At 43.2% G+C, this 17074-nt stretch overlaps 1 protein-coding gene and 1 long non-coding RNA gene across 2 annotated transcripts; both read left to right on the top strand.

The window, feature by feature from the left end:
* The first annotated feature begins 1156 nt into the window (after window positions 1-1156).
* LOC124192920 (amyloid-beta-like protein) lies at window positions 1157-11606 on the top strand. The gene is made up of 10 exons (XM_046586501.1): window positions 1157-1378; window positions 3921-4109; window positions 6889-7015; window positions 7461-8125; window positions 8250-8347; window positions 8447-8794; window positions 9347-9507; window positions 9578-9951; window positions 10026-10172; window positions 10262-11606. The coding sequence occupies exons 1-10, from the start codon at window positions 1301-1303 to the stop codon at window positions 10370-10372; spliced, it is 2298 nt and encodes a 765-aa protein (XP_046442457.1). The 5' UTR covers window positions 1157-1300; the 3' UTR covers window positions 10373-11606.
* Window positions 11607-12424: 818 nt separating this feature from the next.
* LOC124192260 lies at window positions 12425-16753 on the top strand. Its single transcript, XR_006873623.1, has 10 exons — window positions 12425-12569; window positions 12807-12941; window positions 13011-13156; window positions 13226-13304; window positions 14267-14542; window positions 14637-14733; window positions 14817-15115; window positions 15261-15809; window positions 15896-16248; window positions 16310-16753. It is a non-coding gene; the product is annotated as an uncharacterized LOC124192260 (long non-coding RNA).
* Window positions 16754-17074: the final 321 nt, after the last annotated feature.

Raw genomic sequence — 17074 nt, 5'->3', positions numbered from 1 at the left:
GATAGATACTCGACACACAAGAGAGAGAGAGAGGGAATGAAAATAAAAGGTGGGAGCAAAAGAAAAGAGACGACGACCGCCATGAGTGCTGTGTGTGTGTGGGGGGGACCCGGACGGGAAAATCGATAGCAGGGCCGCCACCGCCCAGCCGCATCACCACACACACACACAACCATCGCCTCACCGATTCGATATGATGATGGCTGCTGCTGCTGCAACCACCTTTTTGCTTTATTCGCTCTAGCTGATGGATGTCTATCCACTGTGCATAGATATATATATATATATGTATACAGCAATATACACTTTACTATATTGGAGACGGGCGCGGTGTGTGTGTGTGTGTAGTTCGTGACTTGTGCTGACTGTCACAAGTCCCTTCGTGCGGATCGATGACGACGCCAACTGCCGGCTCCTTTTCGATTCTTTTCTTCTTTTCCTTGTTATTATTTTCCTTTTTCATTTTCATTTTAGTTGAGAGATGCATTTGTATTGTGGGCTATATAGTATGTATACGTATGGGCGCTGCCTACCTTAACGATACGACGATGCACTTCTTCGTCTATGTGTGTACCCAAAAATCTCGTTATATGCTTTTGTTTTCTTTTCAAAAGGAGAGCAACATTCAAACATTCGCTATTGACACATCTTTCTCTCTCTCTCCCTCCCGACCTCCTGGTAAATTGCCTCATTTTCTTTGCTCCGTTTCAGAGGAAGTAACAGGAAGAAACAGGAGGCGGAGCCGGACACGGAACTCGGAAGGAAAACTCATTTGGAGCTCGTAAATTGCTCCTCCCGTCTTTCTGCATATTATTAAATCGCAGCTTTTCATCTCGACTGCTTCAATCAAAAGGCAGGGGAAACAAAATATGGGAAGGAGAAGAAAAAGAAGAAGAAAAAAGGCCAATAAAATTTGTAAAAATCATACAGCGGAGCGGAGTGTTGTATAACTCAACGGCAGTTTTAATTCTCTATTTTTTTTTTTGTTTTCAATTTTCAATTTACCTTATTAGTTTTCCAAATGCCAGCAACTTCCTTTATAATATATGTGTTTAAACGGAATAAAAAAAGAAGAAGAAAGTTGGGAGTTTCGTGTTCAAATGTGGCGCGCAGGCGCAGTGAAATAGGTCGCATCGGTGCTGCCCCTCAGCGGCGGCTGTCGCAAACTAATCTGGCAGCCTGGCATCGTCCACACTCTGTCAGTTCAGAAAGAGGCAGCTGAGCAGCGAGAAAGTTCATTTCGTTGTTAGTGTGGGTGTGTTCCTCTGTTCCCTCTCAACACACAGAAGAAGCAACAAAAATGTGGAACTTAAAAGTGTTTTTCATCGCCATCGTCCTATCCGCCATCAGTGTAACCGACATTTTTGCCTACGTCGAGGTATAGATTCCTTTTCAAACTACAAATGGATTCCCATGATCTTTTCCCATTTCTTCCTTCTCTCTCCACCCTCCTCGACATAAAACAAATAGAAAACAATCGATTGTGTGTGTGTGTGCCCTCTGTGTGTGTGTGAGCCCTGTGTCTGTGTGTGTGTGTGACTCGGTCCATCCGCCATTCGCCTTGACGCGGCCCTTTTTTTTCTAGTATCGAAATCCCATAAAGCTTTTCCCCCCTGCGTATATATACGTTTATGCGCCTGGCAACTTGGCTGATCGACCTTCGTGTCCCCCTTTTCATAACTCTTTACATGCTTTAACTTTACACACCTTTATCGTCTTTCACTTTGTCTGGCATTTTCCCTTTGTTGAGAGCTAGGTTCCCCCACGATGGCTGATGTTTCAGACTTTTGCAGGCTGCAGCTCGTTCTTGGTCTTTGTAGCTGGAGCTTTTCGAGGGATTGGTTACACCTCATTGTCTCAGTCAACATCAGCAGGTCCCGTTGTTTCAGGAATCCAGAGGGGAGTGGAGGTGCATGACTCTGCATGGATCAGTTTGATTAAAAAACCCACCACACACACATACACACACCATGTGTGTCTGAAAGGCAGTCACATTTCATCCTCCCCTCTGGGTTTTTTCGTGTTTTTTTCCTTCTCATGTCATGGATCAGGCTCGAGCTTTTGATTAGGTACCTTAGATGACAGAACATCTCATATTTCTTCACCTTGTCCATGCCCTGTCGCTGCCTTCTGTGTATCCCTGCTATTTATTCTATAATCTGAAAGGGAGACGTCCTTCGCACGTCCAGTCGTTGGTAAAATCGTCAGAAGCAAGAAAACAAATAGTTCGCTCCTTTTCTTTGCATTTCAGCTATAGGCCGGGGGATTTGCCCGTCTCGTTTTTTAGTTTGCTATCCACGAATAAAATGGAAAAAAAGAGAGAATGACTTGGGGGGACATTCGACGAGTTTAGATGGAAAGGGGACGAGGTCTGTGTGTGTGTGTGTTGCGAGACAAAAAGGAATCGATCGACCTCATCATCAGTTCGCCAAGGCAAAGAACATTCGACGAGCCGTTCAGGTCGGTCGTTCAATTTCGTCGGTGACAAAAGAGTTGGAACAAGTCAAGCATCAGCGAAAAAAAGGGGGGGATTTGTACTTTAAGAAGAGAATTATATTCCCCGAGTTATTTCCTTTTTTGAAGAGACACACACACACAAGAAAAGAGCAGCTGAAAAGGAAGAAATGGGGGAAGATTGGTCTCTCCCCTTTAGTATTCACCAGCTGCCATTATTCTTAATTGAACAGCTGTGGTGGAGGAGAAGGTTAGAGACTTCCGCAAAAGGCCAAGCCCTTCTTCTTCCGTTTCTTCCTATTCGTAGAAAATAGTTCCATTTTTATTTTCACAAAAGATCAAAAAGCCAAAAGTCCTTAAAAACAACTTGAACGGGGAGAAGAAGAACTGACTTGAGTTTGGTTTTGTGTTGGTAGTCTCGTTACCGTGCTTAATCAGGCCCGCCTGCCTTTCTAGTCCAATCTAATATTAATCAACCCTTCCAGCACACACACACACACACAAACACAAAAATGTGTATAGGCCCCGATCGATTGATGGCGCACATATTCGCTCGAGTCGTGTGGGGATGAGAGTTCAGTCCCGGAGTCGGCCCCTTTTTAGTCATTTCCGCCAGTGACGGTCACACACACACACATTCGGTTTTTTTTCTCTTTTACATGACACGCACATATACCTATGTGTGGTGAAGAAGAAAAAAAGTCAAAATAATCAGGGGGGGGGGAAAATAGGAAACACACACAAAGGGGAAAAGTAGGTGTCGCGTTTCCGTAGGGCCATTCAAATGCTTTGGGGGGACTGAAAAAGCCGAGGGGCCTTTTTTTTCCGTGGAACTCGACACTATTTCCTCTTTTTGTTTTTTATTTTCTGCTGAACTGAAACACACTTCATGTACCTACCATTCTCTCGCCGTGGTGATTGGTTCGAATATTTCATTTCTTGTAGTATTTGAATGAAAGAAATGAGGTCGGCCATGTTGGCAATGCTCTTGTGGTGCTACTGTACCACTACCGCCTTTTTATTTACCTTGGGGTTACGAGAGTAACACACATAAATCAAGAGTTGGGCCCAGAACAGACGATGTGTATACACACGAAATACGAAGATGAAGAAAAACGAGTAGCTAAAGACTGACAAGAGGAAATTTCTAAAGTAAGCTAGTTGCTTTCAGACCGGCCTATGTGTGCGTGTGTGTGTGGGCATACAAACAAAACTGATTGAGCTCTTTGTAAAAAAGGGGGAAAAAAGTTTTCAGAGATGTAGCAGGAGATGGATCCAATCAATAATATCTCTCCCCTCCTTTTGCTTTCCTATTTCCCACTAAGTCTTGTTATGTACTACTACATCTGTGCGAGAGGGGCCGACGTGCAATTGACTTTCCTCTTATCTTTTGCTCCGCTGTTATTGATGTTGTTGATGTAATTTGTTTTTTTCTTTGCTTTTCTTAATAACACACATATATCTAGGCTGTCGCTGGATCATTCGGATCGGATGTGGCCCCCATCAAGGTGGAGCCCCAAGTGGCTGTCGTCTGCGACCTCCGCAACCCGCTTCATCCGCAGTACATGGACTCGACCGGAAAGTGGGTCTCGGATTTGGAGAATAAAAGCTATTGTCTGAAGGACAAGATTGAAATCCTCGATTTCTGCCGCAAGGTAAAATAGAAGGAACATGTGGACAATCGAAACTAATCAAATGATTTGCTTTCAGCCATGTCGTCGTACTACTCTCCTCGTTTGTATCGATTGTCGCTCGTGTGGTCGATTTGTTGTTGACTTACTTTTTTCTCTTTCTCCCCATCTCTCGTCGTCTCCTCTTTACCTTCCCGATGAAAAATAAAATAGAAAAGTTCCTCCCAAGAGGCAATTGGAGTGGGGCCAATCGATTGGCCAAATGGAAGAAGAGACGAGACGACGTCAATGGAAGATGGGAGAAAATTGGAAGGGAATCGATTGATCCGTTTTAGCTCCTTGTAGGGACGAACTTGGTTCGGGTCTGGTCTGGATCGATTTCGGACAAACCGTCCCACTCTTCGTCTATTCCAATATTTTTTTTTCTCTTCTCTTCTCGTTTCCTTTAGAAACGAAATATAAATCCCATTTTCAATTTAGTGATTCCTGTCCCCTTTTTGACCAAGCCCTGGACCCTACGGGATCTACACCCCAAGTTGGATGTCAACTCCAACCGTCTCCGCTCTGCTGCGCTCCACTTGTCCATCCCGATCTTTTTTTTTTCGTCCGTCTTTCTGGCTCTGTTTCGCCTGCAGTCCAGTAACCACTCGCTTAGCTCTCGTCGTCGTTACGTGCATATGCTGAGTCGCAAGTTCCCTGGTCGTCTGCTCTTCAGGTTATGATGCAATGTTCCATGCAGAAGAAACGGGATGGGATTTGGCGTTGTTATTTAAAAGAAAAGGCGAGAAAGAAAAGGAAGATGTTTTAAGGGTCGCCCAAAAAGTAACTTCCACCAATCCTTTACCGAACGCTAGGGACTTGCAACGACATCTATTTGGGAATACTCGCTCCACAGGAGAAGAGAGAAAAAAACAGTTTTCACTCTCCTCCTTGTGAACACACACACCTCTTTTTTATCTACTTTTCTCCTTATCATCGGGGAATTCTTTTTTTACGAGTTACTTCACCTTCTTGTCAAGTCTGTTGATCGAAGCAGTTGAAAACTAAAAACAGAGGATTTGCGTAATCGTCGTCAGCAGCTCGTTACGTCCGCGTTCTAAAGGGTTTTGTTCGGGTGGTGGTGGTGGTGGTAGAAGAGCAGCTAGTAGAAACACAAGAAGTTGTTGGTGTTCCAACAATAAGGTCAAAAGGTGGCTGGCCATTAATGTGTCCCTTTTGTTGTGTGCACTGGCAAGTATATAGGAGAGAGCACTGGCCCTCTTTTACTAGTGTCGTTTGAAGTTTTTTGTTGTTGTTTTTATCCCTTTTCTTTCTTTACTTAACTTTTCTTTTTATTGAAGCGGCGGCCAAGCCAAGTGCCTTCGTTCGTAGGAATAGGGGAGTGTGTGTGTTTTGTTGCACGCGCTTCGCTATCGCCCATCCCGGAATATATATATATATATATACGCCGCTCGATGAGTCATACGCTTGGTTTGCCTTCGATCGATGACTTCCTCTTCCACCACCGAGCGAACAGGCTCACCCCGCCATGGCCGGTATCAAAAGGGGTGTGTGCAGGGAAGAAACATGGCCCAACCCCAAACCGGCAGCGAGGCATAGTAGACGCAGCAAGGAGCTCATTTTCCCCCGTCGAAGGAACCATCTACTCAAATAAAAGAGCTGTTAGAAGAGCTAAAACTGACGTGGTTAAGGAGTGTAAGGAGCTTAGAGGACAGGCCGACCTCCCAGTTGTGTTGCGTTGGGGCTATATATCGTCGCCTAGCAACCTAACGACGACGCCAAGCTCTCGGTTACAGATTCCCAAGTTTTGAAGACTTTAAAACTAAATTATGAAACAACGCCGAACCATGTAGAAAGAGGGGGGCGTTGACTTGTCGCTTGTGGGCGTTGGCAGTCGACTTGAATTTCGTGTCATCCCCGGAATTGATTTCGTGTTAAAGGTGCCCTTGGACGTCATCGAATCGTTCCCGGGAAAATTGTCACGAAATAATCAACGAGGGAAGAAGTCCAGCAGTCTGTGAAGCTTGTGGCCGCCGCGCCTGTGAATTATTCAGTTGGATGTCTGTTCCCTGGAAGAGGAGAATAGAAATCGTTAACGTTGGAACCATCCGCTGTATGACGCTGGCGTTAGTATCGAATGACCCGAAATAATGACATATACAGCTCCCTAGCAGCAGTGGGCAAGATGGAGGAAAACCCATCATCAGAGAGTCCTCCTCCTCTTTCTTCTTTGAACATGTTTCTTTCCTTTTTTTCTACTTTTTGGTTTCTTTTTCCTATTCTTTTTTGTCTCCGAAAGGGGCTCAAAGTGGCGGAAACGGGCTGAGAAAGTAAACAGCCTGTAGGCCAGTTGTGCAGGGAGCACTGACTGGCAGTCAAAGTAATTCTTTTAGGCTTTTCTGGGCTCACCGATCGATTTTTTGAGGCACAGGGAGCGACAAAAAGAGAAAAAAAGGAGAGAAGAAACGCAAAAGAGGCTTTTCGTAATAAGGGAAGGCATGAGCTGGATCAATTATAATCTTTCGGTCTTTCCCCTCGTCTCTGTCCGTCCGTCGTCTCCTCTTCTCAGCCCTCGCATCTTTTGTGTTTGTTTGAGGAGCAGCCATTTTTTGGCGTTTTCCAGGAAAAATGAAATCAAAATGGTCCCCCGGCCCCAAAAGCAATATTGAATTTGTCAGAAAAAAAAAATCCTTTCATGTCACATTTTCTCTTTCCTAATCTTTATCTGTCACAAATTTGATAAAAAGCAGCTACTATACAATGTGTCTGTTTTGTCTGTATTTCTCCCCTGCGCGCAATGTAGGTGTACCGCGGTCGCAACATTACCAACATCGTCGAAGCCCCTCGTTCTGTCAAGATTGACAACTGGTGCAAACTGGGACATCGTAAATGCAAGACGACGCAGTCGGTGAAACCTTACCGCTGTCTGGGTAAGTCAGATGGATCGTTTTTTCTCTCTCGCCCCTTCTTGCTGCCTTTGTTCCAAATACAAAAAAAAACTCGTGTCGTTTCCGGCCTTCTTCTCTTTCCCTGTCCGTCTTCCCTTTTACTGGGCCTGTAATGAATGGAGGTCAGTCTCGCCTCATTCTGACCGTTCCAGTACATCACGTCCCGAAAGTGTAATGGACGCACAATGGAGAAGGATCTCCTTTTTCTTTTACTTTGTCTTTCTGACACTTGGACCCGCTTTGACTATGTCAAATGCTTTTTTATTAAAAGCTTTGTTGTAACTGATTGCTCTTAGTTGCTATGAGCCGGTTGCTATGTGCCGGTCCGTTCTTCCCCCTCTGGACGGGAGAAAGTGAGCCGTGATCTCGTGTGCGGAATGATGAAATTGATTTTTTGCTCTACATCTTTTGTGTCGTTGCTTTATAGAAGGAGCTTTCCAGAGCGAAGCCCTGCTGGTCCCCGAACAGTGCGTCTTTGATCACGTCCATAACGCCAGCCGTTGCTGGTCCTACGACGAGTGGAACGCCACGGCCGCTACCGCCTGCTCGGCTCGTGATCTCAAACTCCGATCCTTTGCTATCCTGTTGCCCTGCGGAGTGGATCTCTTCTCCGGTGTCGAATTCGTTTGCTGCCCGAGAGCCGCCACTTTGGACGACGTCTCCCCGGTCGCCAAGTCTCTCAAAACCGAATCGTCCAAGGATGACGAAGATGACGACGACGACGATGAAGATGATGAAGACGACGACGACGACGATGATGTCGATGATGATGACGATGCGGCTGCCACCCCCGTTGAAGACAAACTCGATGATAAAAAGACAAAGACCATCGACGTGAACGATGAGGACGACGACTATGACGAGGATGATGAAAACGATGTTGACAGCGCCGAGGATGATGATTTGACCTCCTCCACCACTTCGACTACCACCACCACCACCACGACTACCACCACTACCACTACACCAAAGCCCAAGCCGTCGCCTACTCCCGATCCTTATTTGACTCACTACAATCCCAAGAAGGAGCGCGATGACTTCCTCGACGCCGAACAGCGTCTCGAAGAAAGACACAGGGAGAGGGTCACCAAGGTAATAATAACTTTCCATGGGCATTTCCGGTATTGAATTTCGCTCGCTTTTATTGAGATGCGAATGATTAAATAACTTTTGGCCCGCCAACTTTTTAATAACCTGAATAACTTTTCTGCCATAGATCATGAAGGACTGGTCTGAATTGGAGGATCGCTACCAAGATCTTCATTCGACCGATGCCAAAGGCGCTGAAGAATTCAAACACAAGATGACAAACCGGTATGGAATTTTACATCATTGTGTGCCAAGTTTTTCAAATTATCATCTAATTGGTATTCTCTCTTCTTTCCCCCCTTTGTGTCCCCCGGCTCCCCCCAGATTCCAGAAACTGGTGAAATCTATGGAAGACGAAGATGTCATGGAGAAGCGTCAACTGTCAGCTGTGCATCAGCAACGCGTTTTGGCCGCCATTAACGAGAAGAAGCGCGACGCCATGACTTGTTACACGGACGCGCTCAACGAGAATCCAGCCAACACCCACCGCATTCAAAAGTGCTTGGAAAAGTTGCTACGTGCCCTCCACAAGGACCGTCACCACAGCATCAGCCATTTCCGCCACCTGCTCAACATCAACCCCAGCCAGGCGCAACGCGAAAAGGATGCCACCATTCAACACTTGAATGACATTGAGAGACTCACCAATCAAAGCCTCCAGATGCTCGACAGGTAAAATAACTTTCCGAGGAAAACTAACAGCAGCAGTAAACAACAACGTGCGTCACACTTGCCCCTCCACCTTGCCTTTGTCCAAGTGTGACTGCCCACTTCGACCTGGAAACTTGAGCTGAGAGCCAAGTTCCTAGTTACACTGCTAGTGAGTTATTGATCGATTGCAGTGCCGAGTCGTTAGGGATTTTGGCAGCGCATTTTCTCTTGCATACAAGGTTTTACGTTGGATCAACAACACATCGCGTGCTGAAAGATATTGACGTGATTATTCTTAGTTAGGCCCCCAGAGAATGCCACTTTGTCACTTGTTAATGGATCGCCGTTATTATTGGCGTCATCTTTTGTTGATTTTCTCGCAGTTGTATTTTTCCTGCTCGCCATGGCAGCTAATTTTTCCGTCGTACGATGAAAAATGGAATGTCAGCTTTTCATCGCCATTCCCCATGACGACACTCCCTCCTCCTTCCCCCCCCCCCCCCCTCCGCCCTTTCTGGTTGGGCGTTTGATCAATAACGTATTCATTACAATCACGTTGGCTATTGATTTCAGGTTCCCAGACATCCAAGCTAAGGTTGTGCCGCTGATGAAAGATTATTTGCTGGCTCTGCGGTCGAAAGATGATACGCCATCTCCTCTTTTGATGACCTCCCGTACGTCGGAGGAAGACGTGCTCGATAGTTTTAAGGCCGAAATCGTCGCCAAACAAGCAGGTAAAATCGATTTCCCTTTTTTTGTTTTGTTTTGGGTTTTTGATTGACATTTCATTGATTCGGTTTGCAGAAAAGGAACGTCAACGTCAAGCTGACAAGGCCCGCAAGGAAGACGAACGTCGGCGCGATGAACGCAAGAAAATGGAGTCAAAGAACAAGAAGCAGAATCAACTGGATTCGAGCGCCGAGGATACCGTCAAGGACGACTCGTCGGCTAAACTAGACATGACGACATCGACCGCCTCCCCCAAGCCCAACAAGGCTATGGGTGACAAGATGAAGCCCAAGATGATCAAGGAGGAAATTGTCAAGAAAGACAAGATGAAGGAGAAGAAGGCCAAGGAAGATCTGCCTCCTTACGTCGACGCCCAGGCTGTCCAGCATATGCAGGAGCGACCCAAGGTGGCGCACGCACAAAACCACCAAATTGCCCATAACGAAGCTGTAAGGGAGAATTTACAGTTATCAGTATTTTAAGATGTGCAGTCCTTAATTGATGTTTCATCTCCCAAATTCAGGGTTTCTCTGTCCGCCATGAATCCGGTCATCGCGAGAACCGTTCCGTTTATTTCACCCTGGCTTTTGCCGGAGTGGCCCTATTGGCTGCCATGGTTGTCGGCCTTGTTTTATTGAAGAGGCGACATGCTCGTTCGCCCCACCAGCAGGTTCGTTGTTTGTTTGTTTTTTGGGTTTGGCAGCTGTGCAGCGTTTGATTGGCTCGGATGTTTATGATGATATTTGTTTTTATTCGCAGGGTTTTATTGAGGTGGATCAGACTGTGACGCCCGAAGAGAGGCATGTGGCCAACATGCAGATAAATGGATACGAGAATCCAACCTACAAATATTTCGAAGCCAAGGAATGAGACAATAATAGCCAGACTTGATTTTTTTATTTGTCTAAAAAATTTCATAGCAATTCCACGTCCAAAAAAAAATCTGCTTATAATCTCTCGCAATCTGTCGTAACCAGATAGCTCGTTCTTTAACTTCTTTATTTTTTTAATTTTCATAACTTTTCATTATTTTATTTTTACAATCCTCTCGGGGGGCTTCTACATAACAACACTAAATATGTCTACTTACCCAACTTATACGATCGAGATTACGTCACTGTTTTTGAAACATAACATAAGTAGTACTTTTTATGTCGTGCGTTTTCTTCGTCTACTCTTCTTTCACTCCCTCCTCCCTCCCTATCTCTTTTAATCTCCACGTCCTTTGCCTTCTTCGTTTCTGTATATCGTGCTTCTCGTCTCGTCTAGGCGTCATGACCTCCATTCAATCCCTCCCCCGCCCCCTCTCTTTGTCCACGTAACCAAAATCACGGCAACTATCGTATTACTCGGGATTTTATTTTTAATTCTTAAACCCCTCTCCCCCTTCTCGATATTTTTACTACCGGGACAGCTAAAAACAAAAAAAAAATTCCTCCAATGTGACCAGCACGCGTGCGCTTTTTATTCCCTCTCGATCACACACGCATTTCTTTTATTTTTTACCTTCGTTTTTCGTTTGGTGTAGGTCGACGTCCGCCTCTCGTCGTTTCATCTTCGGAAACGCTTTTCATTGAGGCCCCATTCCCTCCAAAAACATCATAACCGATATCAAATTATCAAATCCCATTTTTTTTTTGTAAGAAAGCACGAGGAGAACAGCTATGATTTCGCCGATGTCTTTACACAACATTTAAACGTAAAAAAAAATTAACAAAAGCAAAAAAACAAAACAAACAATTTAAGCCACGATTTTATTTCGGTTGACGCCGCTGTGGATGGTAGCTAAATGTATATTCTTTTTGGGAGTCGCAGCTGCTCTTCATATAACAGAAAAAAAGGAAAACATAACAAACAATCTTTTGAAACCGCTTTCGTCCATTCGATTCTCGTTTCGTGTTCTCTGGACTTTCGTATACTCGCGCGTTTTTTCGTCCCCTCTTCTAAGTTTTTTTAGTGTAGCGTTGACCCCTCATATCCACCGACTGCCCTCTCTTCCGCTTCGTAATAATACCAACTTTCTCTTTTTATCCCTGCCGAAAGATTTGATTTACAAAACAGCATGTATAACCTCTATATTGCTGTAATACACTGTTCCATTAAATATGGTCCCCCCTTAAACAATTGATGAATTGATTTCATTTTTTACTTTCGTCTCTGAGACTCTGGTCGACTTTGCGGGAGCTGCCAAGAGGACCGACTACCGACCAAAGTAAGGTAGAGCTGTCAAGATACTCTTGAAAGCCAATTTAAGAAGCAAACTTCTGTGAAGATGGTTACGTCTTTGTCTGAAAGCAAAATTTAAGGAAGTGATTCCTTTGGCAGTTGAATTTGCAACTTCACAAGGCGGACGAAGTATTGCCGACCGATATTTAGGTAAATCTGGTTTCAGGTATTGGATTGAATATTTCATTTCTAACTGTTTTACCCATAATAGAGATTTATATAACTGGGAAGTCGCTCTTCCTGCAGCATTGGATGCCTACGAAAAAGTAAAAGACCAATGGATGTATGTGTGCGCTTATACAGTAGGGAAAGATCTCCATGTGGTTCAATGATTTGCCAACTATTTGTGTCCAAATTCATAATAGGGCTGAATTTGACATGCTTGGGTTAATTATAAATAAAAAGCTTTTGGAGAACTTAACTGTAGCATGCATCTGATGAAAAGATGCTTCTTGGATTCAATTCCCCGCCTCTGTTATTAACAGTAAAATTTTTACAAATACATAAGCGGGGTCGATTTTTTAAAATTCACATTATACGTACGAATGGATAGTAGAGTAGTGAATGTCAAACAATGCCATCAATTGAAATAAATTTGCAATTTGCTTTAACGTTTTTTGCAATCAAAATGTGATGAGTGCATGAGAGTAGCATCGTTAATCTAAACGTGGCAATGTTGCACAAGCACATCAGAAAGATCATTCAAGAATCAAAATAAAGAATTAAGATGTCCATCAATTCGAACGATGGCATGGTGTAATGTTTATCGTGATTCGTGAATATCGTCACTATGCTGTCGTGATCCTGGAAAAGAATGAAAGAACTATGAGAAAAATTAGTGGTATGTGAAAATTCTGTTTATTGGTAATTAAATCGTAAGAGTGTAAGACTGTAAAATAAGGATTCGGATTGCTGAAATATAGATAGATTAAGTGTACATAACCTTTTTTTTAGTAAATTTCTAACTTAACGATTGCACATTTGTAAGGTCTTTGTTAATGAGGCATTCATGAATGGAAGTTAAAGTCATAGTTGAAACACACAAGTTGTGACCATGGTTCTGACTTTCTTTAATCAGGTCGCAAGGAATTAGCCTGCTGTTTTGGTCTGATCTGATGAAGTTGGATGGTAAAATATGTTGCTGTTATACCATTATGGGTAAAGAGAGTAATATGTTCTCTGTGGAATGCCTGAATATTTTCGACCGGGTTTGGTAGGAAAATGGTTTCATATTAAAAATTTAATTTCAGTATTGGCTTGAATTATCATTCTCTTTTTGCAGCCAAGAAATTGTTCGATAATATGTAAGAACGGGAAAGTCAGGAACTGAAGGATCAAGCCCACGATTTTCCCTCTACCTCGCTCTGCTATGCTGACTCATGGCGCCAAATGTTATTGGTCATCACAAACTAGTGACTCATACTCTTGGTAAGCTTATTAACCTTAAAATTTGCAGTGATGGTTAACATGTTACATTCTCTTGTTATTATTCCTCAGCTATAATGGCCTAATGTCAGGCTGACTTTTCAGCAAAGAGCGGCAAAAAGAAACTAGAATCCAATATCAGCTGTGATGTGTAAGTTGAACAGCATTTCAAGCAATTATTCATCTGTTTTACTCATTGTATGCAATTTTTCATCATCTAAACTAGACTTGTCTGATGCTGTGATACCAGCAAGAAAAAACTTGTTTTGTGAGGGTTCTAGTTTGTAGGATAGTCGCTTGGTTAATGAGGTTGATGCTCTTAGGATCTCGTTCTTTTGCTTCAATCCAAATCAAACTCAATAAGGTTCTATATTGTTTTACAAATTCTCGATTTTGTGCGTAGGTTTACATTAATTAAATATAAAATATTTTATTATGAAGGCCCATTTTGTGAGATTTAGGTAGTAGTTGTGTTAGTTTACATTATTTTGTACACACAGACATGGGAAGAGTGGTAGACCACATGGAGGGGCGATCGGACATGTGGAGGGAGTAAGAACCCGGGGCCCTTGTAACCAACACAGAATACATAGTTACCATAACAATTACACCATTTTCGCTCATCGTTTTGAGTGAACTGCGGAAGTTAACCATATTCTTGGGAAGAAAGCTGTCTGAGAGAGTTATGGAATGTTTAGTTTCATGTAGGGTCGTATAAGTAGCTATGTGGAATAAGCTAAAATTCTTACGCTGTAGTTCCGAGTTCAATTCCTGATGCAGGATGTGGCTACATGGCTACATCAGGCAATGGTGTTTAAGTAGGGAAACATATCACAAATGTTGAGCTTAAGTTTGGATGTGAATTGGGATTGAAACCCTTGATGTCACTGAAGGGCGTAATTGGTGTCTTATTTGATGGAAACATTGTTAAAGAACCATTGGTCTGTCGCCTACTTCCGGAAATTACTATCCTCTATTCTATTTTATAGCTGGTCTAAGTGAACATTCAGGTTACAGGAACTTTGTGGAGGCGTTATTTACATTCACTTCACAAGGCTCAACTGTGTGCACATCATGAAATCAATATGTATTGATCATGTGTTTGAAACTTAGATATGGTTGCAGTGAAATAATTTCAAAAACGCCGACTGTCCTTCAAATGGTTCGAAATGGAAGATTTATTCGTTTAACGAAGAAACGAGTCAAATTACTCAAATGTCTATTGGTATAAAGTGTCTAAGTGAGTTTTTTAGCCATAACCATTTAGTATTCATTTTTATATTGGTTGTTGTAGACCCATTCCAATCCCTAGCAACGTTAACCTGCAGAAGGAAAGGCCAGTTTACATGTCCTTCACATTCGAAGGTCACAGAGATTATTATGTAAAAGGTAAAAAAGTTTCATGCAGTGGTGTAGAGGTTGGGTGAGAACGGGATGCGTTACATAACCATTTGATATTTCATTTTGATATTTTTGTGTGTAGACCCATCCCCAGCAAAGTCAACCTGCAAAAGGAAGGGAGCGTCCGCATGTCCTTCACACTAGTAGGTCACGGAGATCATTACGAAAAACGTGTAGAGGTATTACGTGTGGTGTAGAGGTTGGGTGAGAACGAGAAGTTACATATAACCATTTGGTATTCATTTTGATTTGGTTGTTGTAGACCCACCCCCAGCAACCTGCAGAAGGAAAGGCCAGTAACACACTCGAAGGTCACGGAGATCTTTACGTAAAACGTGTCATGCAGTGGAGTAGAGGCTGGGTGAGAACGGACGTTTTGCATCATTATCAAGCAGGTAGAACACCCGCAAGGCTTTAGAGGTGAGGGTGAGAAAAAAAATCGTATAAAAGGAGAGAGAAAAGGCGAAGGAAAGTCAGTCGAGTGAGCATCTCCGACACGGCAACAACTGCAGCGCACTCTCCATCTGCCTTCTTCACCGTATTGCCAGTTCGCAATCATGGGTAAATATTCTGTCTTTACATTGAGTCTTGTATCAATTTTATTTATTTTTTCATGTGTTAATACTTAATATGCCTGTTAATATTTATTAATAATGTTTAAATTTAATTACTGTTATTTTGTTAATGTGTGTCAATTCTGATGCAGTGATGCTGATGTTAATTACTGTCAACTAAGGTGTCGTATGCTGTTGAATGTTGTATCGTTGACGACTGGGTCGACCACTGGTGTACCGATGTCTCCTGGTTATGGCGGAACCGCAACACCGCCGCCTTACTACACAACAACAACATACGCAACAATCGATTCCTACACCACCAAGGCTCAAGAGTGTTACACCACAATTCATGATGCCCCGAGCTGCTACACCGAATCCCGAAATATAACTCTGCCCCGAGTTACATCACCAGAGAGCCGTATTACTACACCGAGGTTCCCAAGTACTACATCACTGAGGCAGCGGAATACTACACGTATATGCATGCTACCCCTGACTACTACACCGAGGCCTACAAGACCGAAGCGCTCAAGTACTACACTACAACCTACGCTGCCCCGAGCTACTACACCCATGTCCCGAAGTATTACTGTGCGTAAAAGGAGTTTTATAAAAAGAAAAAGAAATCGTTCCCGAACTGCAGTGCCTTATCTTTCACCAACTACATTCCTCATCGTGTAACCGATTCGCAATCATGGGTAAATATTCTTATTTTAACATTTGATTTTTGTATCAATTTTTTTTTCTAATGTTGTTCTAATGTTTAAATTTATTTCTTGTTTAGATAACTATGGCGTCGTGCTCCTGTTGGGTTTTGTATCGTTGATGCCTTGATGGTCGACCACTGGTGTACCGATGTCTCCTTGGTATGGTGCAAACCAAACCGCGACGCCCAATTCCTGCACCGAGGTCTTCCAGTACTACACCACTAAAGCACCGGAGTTTTAAACCACAACTTACGCTGCCCCGAGTCACTACACTGACGCCCTGAAGTATTACTCTGCCCCGAGTTACTACACCATCTAGGCGACGGAGTACTACATGACTACGCATGCTGCCTGGAGTTACTACACCACCAAGGTGACGGAGCACTACATGATTACGTATGCTGCCCATCCTACTACATCGAGGTTCTAAGTATTACTCTGTTGTCATCTACTTACTGCATGTATTTTCCTAAGTACTATTCTGTTTTCAGTTGCTACACCGAGGCTCCCGCTTTCTCCACCGAAACGGCCGAGTACTACACCGAAGCGGCAAAGTACTTCTCTACCCCGATCTACACAACGCAGTCCCGACATGCTACGCAGAAGCTGCTCTTTCGTGCTACGTTGAACTGAAACACTACACTGATGCTCCAGTCTACTACACCACGACCTACGCTACACCTAGTTACAACACCGCAGCCCTCAGTACACCGAAGAAGCCGCCTATTACACAACCACGTACGCTGCCTGGTATATACTACACCGAGGAATATAAGTATTACCCTGCTCCAAACTACTACCATCTGATGTTCATATGTATTAGACCAGCAATTCTCCTGACTTTGTCACCACTTGCTCCTACCTATACATCTAAATTCTGTAGTATTTCACTGGATATGTTGAAAGATTGCTGAAATAAAAGATTGATCGATAAATCACGTGTATGTATCTATTTTCTCCTGAAGTACCTTTCCTCTTGCTGATAATTTCGTTATGTGAGAAAATATTTCTGATTGCCATGTAAACTTCCGAACAATTGATCTTGCAAATAAAAATTCAAACTCAATTTACACTTTAATATTAAATTTCTTTCTAATACATTTTTCAACATAAAATTCAAAGTCCAACAATATTTTTATTGAAAAATCCAAAGTTCACCTTCCATTATTTCTGCTAAGTCCAGACTTTTGTTTTTGAAAAAAAATTTAAAAAAATTCCCCCTACACGAAGTTTTTAAATAATTATCGCGAAAAAAT

Source organism: Daphnia pulex, chromosome 4 (genome assembly GCF_021134715.1).
Source record: "Daphnia pulex isolate KAP4 chromosome 4, ASM2113471v1".
NCBI classification, from domain to species: domain Eukaryota; kingdom Metazoa; phylum Arthropoda; class Branchiopoda; order Diplostraca; family Daphniidae; genus Daphnia; species Daphnia pulex.
Note: the sequence above shows the minus strand (reverse complement) of the source record. Positions and strands in the feature narration are given on the sequence as shown.

Bases quoted from the DNA above. Each gene is read 5' to 3' on its own strand.
- LOC124192920 (XM_046586501.1), top strand. From the start codon at position 1,301: ATGTGGAACTTAAAAGTGTTTTTCATCGCCATCGTCCTATCCGCCATC. The intron at 1,379-3,920 runs GTATAGATTCCT...ACATATATCTAG, and splicing joins ACATTTTTGCCTACGTCGAG to GCTGTCGCTGGATCATTCGG. The intron at 8,126-8,249 runs GTAATAATAACT...TTTCTGCCATAG, and splicing joins ACAGGGAGAGGGTCACCAAG to ATCATGAAGGACTGGTCTGA.